At 62.9% G+C, this 12,496-nt stretch overlaps 1 protein-coding gene across 1 annotated transcript; it reads left to right on the plus strand.

Moving 5' to 3' along the window:
* Positions 1 to 7,091: 7,091 nt before the first annotated feature.
* Positions 7,092 to 11,030, plus strand: LOC142025293 (leucine-rich repeat and fibronectin type III domain-containing protein 1-like protein). Its single transcript, XM_075017917.1, has 3 exons — positions 7,092 to 8,467; positions 9,298 to 9,854; positions 10,960 to 11,030. The coding sequence occupies exons 1-3, from the start codon at positions 7,092 to 7,094 to the stop codon at positions 11,028 to 11,030; spliced, it is 2,004 nt and encodes a 667-aa protein (XP_074874018.1).
* The last annotated feature ends 1,466 nt before the right edge of the window (positions 11,031 to 12,496 follow it).

The following is a 12,496-nucleotide window of genomic DNA, read 5'->3' on the forward strand; positions in this document are numbered from 1 at the left end:
AATACAGCAGAGAGCTGGTTGCTAGACAGTGGTCATGGGAACTCGGTGGGGGCTGGTTGCCAGGGGCTGGTCACAGGAGCAGGGAAGTGGTTGCTGTGCACTGGTCATGAGGATTCAGCACCAAAGGGGATGGTTGCTAGGGACCCAGCGGGGTTCTGGTTGCTGGGCACTGGTCATGGAGACACAGCAGGGGGCTGGTTGCCTGGTGCCGGTTGCCAGGCACTGGTCCCACGGATACTGCATCAGGGGGCTGGTTGCCAAATGCAGATTGCTAAGTATTGCTCCTGGGGACACAGCTGGAGGCTTGTTGCTGGGCACTGGCCATGGTGACAGAGTAACAGGGGACTGTTTGGCAGGTGTTGGTTGCCGGCCACTGGTCCTGGTGACACAGCAGAGAGCTGGTTGTTGGGCACCGGTTGCCAGGCGCTGGTAAAGGTGACACAGCAGCAGGCTGGTTTCTGGGCACCGGTTGGTGGGCACTGGTCCTGGTGACACAGCAGGGAGCTGGTTGCTGGGCACTGGTTGCTAGGCACCGGTTGCCGGGCACTAGCCCTGGTGACACAGCAGGGGGTTGGCTGCCAGGCACTGGCCGCGGAGATAGAGCAGAGGGGGTCGGATTACCGGCCGGACGCGGGCCGAAGGGGACCTGATGCCGACGGAAGGGGCCGCTGTGCCTTTAAGAGGGGGGCCGTGTGGGCCCTGCCCCCTGCTTTGCATATTCATGAGGCCTGGGGGCCGCTCCCAGCCTGGGCGAGCGGCCGCACCGGGCTGCGGGGACCCGCCAGGCACCGCCCCGCGCGGCTTCTTGCTGCGGCCCTGCCGGCGGGGCTGCCCCCTCTGGCAACATCCATCCTCGACCCGCGGCCGGCACCTAGCAACGAGCATCCTGCTGTATCCCGGCAACCAAAGCCCCCTGTGCCCCGGCAACCGCCCCCCCGCTGCAGGCCGGCCCCCGAGGAGCTGCACCCCCCCCAGGAGCGGGGGGGGGGGTTCTGACACCCCCTTCTTGGTCCAGCGAGCTTTGGCGCCGGCTGGGCCGGGGTGGGGCGGGGTTCAGACCCGGAACCCCCCCGTGGGACAGAGCAGCGACCTCCAGGGACTGATCGAGGGATCCGCCCGACCCCCTAGCCCCAACCCGCCAGACGCTGCTTTGGGGTCCGTCAGAGGGACAGGCCCCACCCCAGCTCCTGTGTCAGCATCCAGCTAAACCTGGGTGGCTCAGGGCCCCTGGCTCTGGGGAAACGCAGCCATCCGTCCATTGTGTGCCTCCTCCCCCAGCCCTGCATCCACACACACACACACCGACCTCCCATCCCGGCTGGCTAGTTTACACGCCCACGGCACGTCCACAGCCTGGGACACCAGCTGGTTCAGCTGGCTTTTGGGGTGCTGCATAGCCACGCCCGGCAGCGACAGCTCCAGGGGTTCAGACCCCCCCAACAAATTGGGGTTTGCCTTGGTGTCTGAGCTCACACATGGGACCCTGTGGCTGGCAGATGGGAGCCAACACAGACCGCTGTGGCCTGGTGTGATCCGGCTTGGCCCCCCGCACCCTGACCGGAGCCTGGACATCTGCCGCCACCGGAGACTCCGGGAGGTTTATGGCTTGCTGGGATGGCAGCGTGAGGTAGGTGAGCAGCTGTGAATTGTTGGGGCTGTTGTCAGTGTGGGGGGCAGGGTGGGAGGGAGAGAACGGGGGCCAACTGCACCCCCATATTTGTGTGAGGACAAAGAAATGGGAGGGGCCTCAAAATTTGCCCCGTGACTTGGGGAGCGGGGAAGTTATGGGATTGGGGGATGGGCAGGAGGGGGCCGTTCAGGGGGACCTGGGAACGGGGTGCGAGGATTGGCTGGGACCTTGGCCTCTTGCTGTTCCCCTGTGGAACTCACTGCTGCAGGGTTTTGATTGGTGGGAGATGGCCGGGGATGACAGTGGCAACGTCCAGCGTGAGGGAGCCACCTCTAGGCATCAGGGCCCAGCCCTCTGGGGACGGGTGGGCAGCCAAGCGGGGCGAGCGCCATGGGGCACTGGGAGTGGAGGGGATGGGAGCTGTCTTGATGAGGTTCCTGGGCCCCCTCCATGGTCTGTTATTCTCCCCCCCACGTCCCTCCCCACTGCCAAACTGAGGGAGCAGCGTGGCCGGAGGGCAGGGAGGAGCTCATGCTGGTGGGAAGAAGGGCCAGTCTGGCAGCGCATTCTTCCTCCTACACCTGGGGCTTGCTGATTTCATGGCCTGTCTCTCCTCAACCAAGATGTGAGGCGGGGGAAGGGTTTAGCCGCCCCCCCCATCTCCCATAATTCCCTGGGGCCTGCAGAGCACATGTAGGTCATGCCTGATTTGCCCCACTGCCTTGGGGTGGGGGGCACCAGAGCTATCCGGGGAGGGGGAGGGGACATTGCATTGGGACTTGATGTTTCCTCCCCTCTGGTGGGGGCAGGGCACAGGTTAGATCCCTGGAGCTGATCCCAAGGTTGCCCCCAAACCGCCCAGAGTCTTTGGACAGTGTGGAGGCCAGGATGCCGGTGCAGCTCTCAACCCCTGGGGGTGTGGCCTAACCAGCCCCCTTGGCTGGCTTGGAGGTGGGGTGGGGCAGAAGGTGCACTGGGGGAAGGCTGCCAGGATTGCCAGAGGTGGTTGGGGGGCCAGTGTCAGGGCAGAGGGGGTAACAGTGGACCTGTGGATGCAGTAGCCTGGGGCTGGGGCGTAATGGGGCAGTAGGTGGTGCATAGGGGGTAGGGGCCGGGAGGCTGTGGCAGGGCACTGGGGCTGTGTGGGTGAATTGGGGGGTGGTGGTTGTCGGGGGGATGGGGACCATAGGGAGTTGGGGGGGTGTCAGGGGGCAGAGGGGTGTGTGTTGGGGCATTGGCGGGTTTGAAGGCAGTGGGCCCCTCAGGGGCAGGGTATGTTGGGGCGAGGGGCGGGGCATGTTGGGGATGAGGGGCGGGGCCTGCCTTGCCCCAGTTCCTGCTGCAGAGTTGGGGGCAGCTGGCCTGGGTGACACCTGCCTGTTGGATGGCGCAAGGCAGAGCACACATGAGGTTGGCACAGACCCCCTGACCTGCCCCCCCAGGTTCTGGCTTTGTTGGAGAAAGATGCTGCATGTGAGGAGGGGCAGGGACCCGGTCACATCCTACCTCCAGCAGCGTGGGGCCGGAGGGGCACCCAGGCCGAGGAGGAATGGTCTCTGCAGCTGGGCATGAAGGCTGCTGGCCTGGGGTCTGATCTGTGACGGGTACGAGGTTGGACACCAGGGCAGATGGGCCCCTTGGCCGTGGCGAGCTACGTGAGCGGAGACGCAGCCGGGACCCCCCAGATGGGCCTAGCAGGTGCGCTGGGAGCTGCACTGGTTTCAGGCTGTTGCTGAGGGCTGCTGTGTGGCGGGGCCCAGCTTTTGGGGCTGGGGGTGAGGGGTTTTTCTGCCCTCTGAAGGCCGAGGATCCCAGCATCCCCAGGCCAAAGCACTGGATTTACCCCAGAATCAGAACATCAAAGCCCCTCTGGGTCCGAATCTGACCCACAGCCGGAGCGATGAGGAGCTAGCGGCACTCTGAGGACAGAACCCCATTCCCCAGGAGGCAAAGAGGGGGCTACAGGGGCTGCTGGGAGTCAGAGAGTGCGAGGCCAGGATAGCAGTGGGGGATGTGGGTCAGGGCTGTGGGGCGTTAGCAGAGCTGTGGGTCAGAGCCCAGGGCTTGGATTGCAGGGGTCATGGGTTGGGATTGCAGGGCATTGGCAGAGCAGTGGGGCAGAGCGCAGCCGGGGGTTGGGATCGAGGGTCTTCTGCATGAATGAAAAAATGTTGAGATGCAAGATTCGGGAGGGTGGGGTCTGGACTCCTGGGTTCGGTTCTCAGCCCCCAAAGGCAGTATTACCAAGGGGCTAGAGACGGGGAGCGTCCTGGGAATCAGGACTCCTGGGTTCTGTTTCTGGATGGGATACTGAATAATGCCTCAGTTTCCCCATCTGTGAAATGGGGCAGAAGTTACAGTCCCCGCCCCCCCACTGTTAAGGGCCCAGCCAGCCCTCACCAGCATCCTACATGCCAGGGTAGATGGGCTGGAGTGCCCCTTTGAACCCAGCTCGGCACTCTGCCTGTGTGCCCCGGTGGGCCCTGCCACCCCCATATAGGCATGGGGTGAGGGGCGACGTCAGACAGCTACGCAGCTTGTGCAGCTCCCTGTGTGTCAGGATGGCCTTGGATTCCCGAATTCAACCCGCAAAGCCTCAGGTGTCTGCTGCAAAGCAGGAGTGGGAGGGTGGCTCAGCCCAGGGCTCTCCCTCCAGCTCGTCCCGCAGCCCCCTGCTAGGCTAGCCCTGGGCTCCCCCCAGCTCTACCCCTCCTCTCCAGCTGGACAAAGGCCTGGTTTAGTGAAAGCAGCACCACCTCTCTCGTGTGGCTGTTTATGGGGGGGTGAAGCTGCTCCCTTATGGAAGGAGAATGGGTTCCCTTGATCTGACTGAGCTGCATCCACACTTGGGGATTAGCAGAGCTCCCCAGCTCGGCTGTTTGTTACTACCGGTGGTGCGCATGCGCCCACACCTCAGTGCAAGTAGAAAATTTTTTCCACACTAGATAGAAAAGATGAGCAGGAGCGTTGACCCCGAGCGCTCAACATTGCATAGGCTGATTGCGTAGCCCTGTGTCAAATATGGGGCACTGGCCTCCAGGGGTGTGGACAGGGCTGCTGCCCCGTGTCAGGGCTCTGGGGTGATGGGGGCTGCCCCAGGGTGAGGCGCCAGGGATGGGGCTGATGGGGACTCCCAAATGCCCTGGTGGCGGCAGCGGTGGTGGGGGGGTGGGATTCCAAAGCCTCCCGGCAGTGGGATCAGAAATCAAGCAGGAGCTGCATCCCTGAGGTGTGGGAAACCGGGGAACAAGGCAGCTGACTGGTGGAGGGGCTCCCTGGCAGCGGGAGCTGCCTCCCCTAAGTGTAGGGCACTGGGGAACAGGGCAGCCACCCAGTGGTTCAGTGGTTTGAGCATTGTTCTACTTAAATCTAGGTTTGTGAGCTCAACCCTTGAGAAGGCCATTCAGGGACTGGCATTTAAGATTTGTAAAAGGAAAAGAAAGCCTGGTGCTTGGTCCTGCTGAAAGGGCAGGGGACTGGACTCGATGACCCCCCAAGGTCTCTTCCAGCTCTGTGAGATGTGATGTGTATCCCCCTGGCAGGAGATGCTGCCACCCCCCAAGACACAGGGTGCCAGGGGACAGGAGCCCACAAAATAGGGGACAATTTGCCTGTTTTCTTAAAAAAAGCCAGTGAGACAGCTTAAATAAGGGACTGTCCTGGGAAGAACGGGATGGATGGTCGCCCTAACATTGTGGGGCCCAGGGTACTGTGAGGCTGGGTTCAAAGAAATACGTTAAATGTGTGTTTCCTTTGCCTGGCGGTGTCAGAGCCATTGGGGTGGGGGGAGTGTGCGGAGGAGCTTATCCCTACAGCTGGGAGGGGTAAAAATGGGCTTTTCTTGCATCTTGGGAGTCCAGCAGCTGGAGATTTGAGATGTGACCAAAAACATGCAATTGGTGACAGGGTGAGGAAAACCCCACCCTGAACTCAGCACCCAAAGGCGCCTTCCAGTGAATTCCAGCACCGAGGTTCCCCTGCACGGTGTCGCTCCATCCCTTGTTTGCACTTGTTGGGAACTTTCCAGCGCCAGGGATCCCTGTGCCACTTTGCAAAGCGACATGGCTCCCAATTACATCGTTAATTTGTTAATTAGCAGGCAATGGCTCAAGGTGCTTTCTGTCCACCCCCGGATTTCCAGCCCCTGGCTCCGCAACGTTGGGAGTGGGATGAAATTACTCCAGCAGCCAACTCCCAAACTTTCAGGCTTTTCCCTCTGGAAGCGTGATCATCTCCCCCAGCATGGGTGCAGGGTGGCTTGTTATTGGAGGGTGGCTTGGGAGCGGGGTTCCCTGTTAGCTCAGAGCTGGGGCAGCCAGCTGCCCAGGAGAGATTTAGGGGCCACTCAGCTGACTAGCAGAACCCCCACAGCCGGCACCGTGTGTTTCTGTTGGTGGTGCCCATCCACACATGCTTTGGTGCACAGAACAAAACTTATGCTATCGCTAGATGGAAAAAAGTTAGAGGGCGCACTCCTTGGGAGCCACTGCTTTGTGTGCTTAGATTTGTTATTGTAGGGTCTCAAGTGAGGGCCGGGTGGCACGCGTTTGTTATTAGACCATCTGTGTTATTGTAGGGGTGGCTGTCAGGCCCAGGCTGGTGGGTTTTGGTTTTTCAAACAAAGGCAAGTAGGGGCAAATCCTGTTCTCCTCTGGGATAGACCACTGCAGCCAGGGAATTAATGCTGGGGGAGCTGGGCTCGGAATCTGGAGCATCCCAGGAGGTGTGTCCGTGACCCTGATGTTGAGCGGGAAGTGGCTGAGGTGCTTGGTGGGGGTGGGGGTGGGGGGCAGACATGGCCTGTAGGGGACGAGTTGAGGAGATGTGCATGGGGGTGCCCCCCCCATGCTGTGCACCGTAGCCTGACGCCACCCCTGCCACTTTTGCCTGGGGCTGCTGGGAAGGGTATGGGAGGGTTGGTATGGGCCCCAGGGGCTGCTGGGAAAGGTATGAGGGGTTGGCATTGGCCCCAGGGGTTGCTGGGAAAGGTATGAGGGGTTGGCGTTGGGCCCTGGCGCTGCTGGGAATGGTATGGGGGGTTGGCATGGGCCCCAGGGGCTGCTGGGAATGGTCTGGGGGGTTGGCATGGGCCCCAGGGGCTGCTTGGAAGGGTATGGGGGGGTTGGTATGTGCCTCAGGGGCTGCTGGGAAGGGTATGGGGGGTTGGGATGGGCCCCAGGGCTTCTGGGAAGGGTATGGGGGGTTGGCGTGGGCCCCAGGGGCTGCTGGTCCACCCTGCTCTCCCTATTCACTCCCACCCATCTCCCAAATATGGGGACAGGACCCACGAGCCCTGGCTGCCAGCCCCTCCCCCGCTGCGGCCCCCGAACCCGGGAGCAGCTTGGCAACCCCTGCTGGTGAAGGAGGGCCAGGCCCACGGCACAATGGCTCCACCCTGGCCTGGCCCGACCTGACCTGTCTCTCTCCCTCTCTCCCTGCAGCCAGGCCCCCTGACGGCACCATGAGGTGCCCGCTGCTCTGCGCCCTGGCCCTCTGCCTGGGCCTGTCCCACGCCCAGCTGTGCCCCCCGCGCTGCTCCTGCCAGAGCCTGTCCCCCTCGCCGGCCGTGCTGTGCGCCCGGGCCGGGCTGCTCTTCGTGCCGGCGCTCCTGGACCGGCGCACGGCGGAGCTGCGGCTGACGGACAACTTCATCGCAGGCCTGCGGCGCCGGGACTTCGCCAACATGACGCACCTGGTGCATCTGACCCTCTCGCGCAACGCCATCCGCCAGCTGGCGCCCCTCGCCTTCGCCGACCTGCACGGCCTGCGGGCCCTGCACCTGGACGGCAACCGCCTGCCGGCGCTGGGGGAGCAGCAGTTCCGTGGCCTGCCTAACCTGCGTCACCTCATCCTGGGCAACAACCAGCTGCAGGCCGTGGCCCCCGGCGCCTTCGACGACTTTGCGGCCACTCTGGAGGACCTGGACCTGTCCTACAACAACCTGGCCCAGTTGCCGTGGGAGACCATCCGGCGCCTTAGCAACGTCAACTCCCTCAGCCTGGACCACAACCTCATCGCTCACGTGCCTCAGGGGGTCTTCGCCGAGCTGCGCAAGCTGGCCCGGCTGGACATGACCTCCAACCGGCTGAAGACCATCCCCCCGGACCCGCTCTTCCTGCGCCTGCCTGTCTACGCCAAGGCCAAGGGCTCGCCCCTCTCCTCCCTGGTGCTGAGCTTCGCGGGAAACCCCTTGCACTGCAACTGCGAACTGCTGTGGCTCCGGCGCCTGGCGCGCGAGGACGACCTGGAGACCTGCGCCTCGCCGCCCGAGCTGCTGGGCAAGTCCTTCTGGAGCGTCCCTGAGGAGGAGTTCGTCTGCGATCCGCCCGTCATCACCCGCCGCACGGCCCGGCTGGCAGTGCCGGAGGGCCAGGCCGCCAGCTTGCGCTGCCGCGGTGCGGGCGACCCCGAGCCGGTGGTGCACTGGGTCTCTCCGGAGGGGAAGCTGGTGGCCAACACCTCCCGGACGGTGGCTTACGAGAACGGCAGCCTGGAGATCCTGGTGGCTGCCGTCGCGGACACCGGCACCTTCACCTGCGTGGCCTCCAATGCCGCCGGCGAGGCCACGGCCTCTGTGGAGCTGCTGGTCAGCCCCCTGCCCCAGCTGGCTGACGGCACCCACCCCCCAGTGCCCGCCCCAGCTGGGCCCTCTGACATCCTCACCTTGGCCAAGGCGGGGGCCAATGAGACTGCCGCCCCGCCGGACTGGGGGGTGCTGGTCTCCGAGCTCTCAGCATCCTCCGCCCTCATTCGCTGGGTCCCGCAGCAGCCCGGGGCCGGCGTCCGCATGTACCAGATCCAGTACAACAGCTCCTCTGATGGCACCCCCGTGTATCGGTGAGCCCGCGGTGCTGGGGGTCGGCGGGGTTCTGGCCTTGGGTGGCCAGTACCTCCCAGCTGGGTGTCTCTGGGCTGGGGACTCCCAGCTGCAGGGCCATGGGGCAGGGTGCAGGCAGGAGGAGGGTAGTGGGGAGGCTGGGGATTGGGGGCAGGAGGAGTCTGGCTGGTGGAGGGGTAGCAGGGTGGCTGTGTGGGGGGAGGGCAGCAGAGTCCCTTTGGGGTCGGGGGGGCAGGAGGGAGCAGGGTGGTGGGGCAGGAGGGTAGCGGGATGGCTGTGGAGTGGGGTGGGAGGGTAGCGGAATGGTTGTGAGGTGGGGTAGGAGGGTAGTGGGATGGCTGTGAGGTGGGGTAGGAGGGTAGCAGAGTGTCTGTGGGGCAGGAGGGTAGCAGGGGTGGCTATCGGGTGGGATGGGAGGGTAGGGTAGTGGGACGGCTGTGGGGTGGGGTAGGAGGGTAGCAGAGTGCCTGTGGGGTGGGGGGGTGGGAGGGTAGCAGGGTGCCTGTGGGGTGGGGCAGGAGGGTAGCAGGGTGGCTATGGGGTGGGGGGGGCAGGAGGGTATCAGGGTGGCTGTGGGGCAGGGGGGAGGAGGGTAGCGGGGTGGCTGTGGGGCGGGGGGCAGGAGGGTGGTGGGGGGTTGGGAGGGTAGTGGGGTGGCTGTGGGGCAGGGCAGGCAGGAGGATATCAGGGTGGCTGTGGGGTGGGGAGGCAGGAGGGTAGCGGGGTGGCTGTAGGCAGAGGCCAGGTGGGGAAGGGGCAGCGGTGGGGGGTTGGAACCGAGACAGGGCAGGATTCAGCCTGTCGGCAGTCACCACTCACCCCCCCACAGGATGGTTCCCCCGTCCAGCCGGGCCTTCCTGGTGAAGGACCTGGCGGCGGGCCGGGCCTACGACCTGTGCGTGCTGGCCGTCTACGACGATGGGGCCACAGCGCTGATGGCCACCCGCCGCCTGGGCTGCGTCCAGTTCAGCACCCAGCCCAGCTCCCCGCAGTGCCACACCCTGCACTCCCACTTCCTGGGCGGCACCATGATCGTCATCATCGGCGGCATCATCGTGGCCTCCGTCCTGGTCTTCATCATCATCGTCATGATCCGCTACAAGGTCCACAGCGGGCAGGAGAGCCGCAAGCAGGCCAAGGTCAGCAACGTCTGCTCCCAGACCAACGGCGGGCAGCCCCCGGCCTCCCGGACACGGGACAGGGCCGACGACCGGGCCAGGGATGTCTCCGGCATGACCCAGAGCAAGGACTGTGAGAAGGGGCTGGTCCCACATGGCCAAGAGGTGGGCATGGGGGAGACGCCCTCTCCCAGGAGGAGGAGGTGGTCCAGGACTAGTCTAGACCTTCAGAGCAAATGCCCCGCACCTGGCAGAGCTGAGGAACCAGGTAACAGGGCCTTGCAGGGTGGTGAGGACCTGCCTAGAGGAGGCACAATTTTGTGTCATGTGTGGCTTTGGATACTCCAGGTGTCCTCCATGCGTGGTCCTTGAAAGCATCTTGCCGGGTGCACACTTCCCTCACGTCCTCATGTCCATGCAGCTCTCCAGATTCCTGATGGATGAACCTGCCTTTCCCTGCCCCCCACACCCCCCTTCCATTGCCCAGATGACTGGGGCTGGAAGAGACTGGCCACCGGGAACCATAGCACTGGCTAGAGTCTGTGAGACTCCCCAGTGTTCGAAAGGGGCAGCATTTATTTCTGAGTCATGTCCCTGGCTGGATCCGTCGGTGGGGCCAAAGCTACTAAGGGGTCCCGTCTAGCCAGGTACTTAGGTGGGTGCACTCCATAGGGCTCCTTCTCCAGGGCTGTGGCCTCTCTGAGCCGCATTGGCCCTGGTGGCCTGAGCCAGGGAGGGGATGGAAGTGAAGTGAAGGGATTGGAGAGGTTTGTAAAGAGTTAAAAAGGGTGGGAAACAGACTCCAAGAGAGTGGGTGGGGATGGGCAGAGGCTGGGGGGATGGTTGGATAGATGCCTGCTGCCAATACCGGTGGATGGATGGATGGATGGAAAGATGGACACTGGCGTAGATGTAATGCCGACGAGTGGGTGGGTAATGTGGACAGATGGCTGGACGGTGCTGGTGTGCAGTGGAATGGGTGGGTGGGGGATGGATGTTTGGGTAACGTAGAGGAGTGGCCGGACAGACAGACGGATAAGCAGAAGAGCATATGGATGGATAACTCAGATGGTGCGATCCGTGGTTGGCTGAAGGGATGGGTAAGTGACTGGATGGACAGATGTGTACAGAATGCAGATGAGTGGATGGACGAATGCAGGTGTAATGCACACAGCCGGACAGATGGCTGGGTGGATAGAAGGATGGATGGATGGACTGGTAATGCAGACAGGCGGACAGAAGTATGGATGGATGGGTAGTGCAGGTGGGTGGGTGATAGATGGATGGACAGACAGGCTGGTTCCCTGAGCAGACCCTGTCCCGCTGCCACTCCTGTGCCAAACCAACCTGCTGTTTGTCCCTGTTTTGCGCAGCTCCCCCGGCGACAGCACCCCCTGCGGGACAGAGCAGACGGGGCGGCGAATGGGCCGACATGAAGATCTGAGCGTCCGCCAGCAGGAGCATGGCCGAGCTGTCGGGGGCGCCCCCAGGTGTGGGAACTCCCTCAGCTGGGCGTGCTGGGAGCTGCTGTGTCGAGCGTGTTCACTGGGGGCAATGCCATTGCTTCGTCTGCAGAGGATGATGGCGGGGGATGGCGGGGACAGCAGAAGAACGGGGTTGTGGGGAGCCAGGGGCATCACACTGAGCCTCAGCCCTGCGCCCCTAGGAGCCAGCGAGTGGGTGCCAAGATTGGCTGTGGTGACTCCATATTGACCCAGCAGGGCTGAGATCGGAACTCGGCCTGGCACCCCTGCAGTCGTGGTTTCAGACCCATAGGTGGATAGGATCAGAGTGGCAGGATCTGCTGCGGCCATAGGGGATCCATTCCACCCACCACTGCCCCACACCTTGTGAGTCCATCTCTGCCCACCCTCACTCTGTTTCTCCTTCTCTCTCTAGATTCCTGTGGGCTCTGGAACCAGTGGGGACCCCCTTCTTGCCCCTCCAGGGCTCCCCATTGCACGCTCCCCAATCCAGCCTCTCCCAGGACCCTGCTAACGGCACACTGGACCGGATGGGATCCTGGCAGTCGGTCGGACCTTGCCCCTCCCCTCCACAGAGTGAGGCCTGTGTGGGGGCGAGCCCAGACAGGCGGTGAGTGTGGGCCCGGATGGAGGCTATTGGGTCATCTCCCTAGTCCAGCGGTTCCCAACTTGTTCCAGGCAGAGACCCATTTTCACAATTCAGAAGGACTTGCTGACCCAAGGGTGGAGGGGATCGAAAATGACTTACTGCAAGAGCCTATTAAGCAGCTTGCCCAGGGCGGCTCCGAATATCAAAGGGGGAGCAGCTCTTTGTAATGCGTAATTGCTTCTCTATTGACAGAGAGAGCTGCTGGATGGGGCAGCGTTAAGGAGCTGCAAATGGCTCCTTTGAGAGCCACATGCAGCTGGGAGCTGCTGGTGACCCTGAACAAATCTAATCGCGACCACTGTTTGGGTCCCGACCCATCGGTAGGGAATCCCTGCCCGAGAGCCTTAGCCTTCAGCTCTGACAGGGATGAGGGAGTCGAGAGGAAATATCTTGTCCTGTGGATCCCTGCTTTGACCCAGAACCGTAGCCCACAGTTTTTTTTGCGGGGGAGAGATGAGGGTGGCTGCTCCACTGCCTCTGTGCCCCCTTTTGTCCCTGCCTGCCCCCTGGCACTCAGCCCCCTGGCATTGACCTCATCTTTCTCTCTCTCTCTCTCTCTCTCTCTCTCTCTCTGTTTCAGGGCTTTTGTAATCATTTCTCCCAAAGGCACTGCCCACCTCTGCCCAGGTGCAGGGTTTGTTCTGGTCCATTGTGGCTGGCCCTGTGCTGGGGGGCTTCCCCACTCCCAGAGCCCCCACTCTTGCCCACGGACCCGGCTGCTGTTTTTCTACACATGCGCCTTTCTCGACAGTGTCTGGAATTTTCTAATAAACTTGT

The sequence above is a fragment of the Carettochelys insculpta genome, chromosome 22, assembly GCF_033958435.1.
Source record: "Carettochelys insculpta isolate YL-2023 chromosome 22, ASM3395843v1, whole genome shotgun sequence".
NCBI classification, from domain to species: domain Eukaryota; kingdom Metazoa; phylum Chordata; order Testudines; family Carettochelyidae; genus Carettochelys; species Carettochelys insculpta.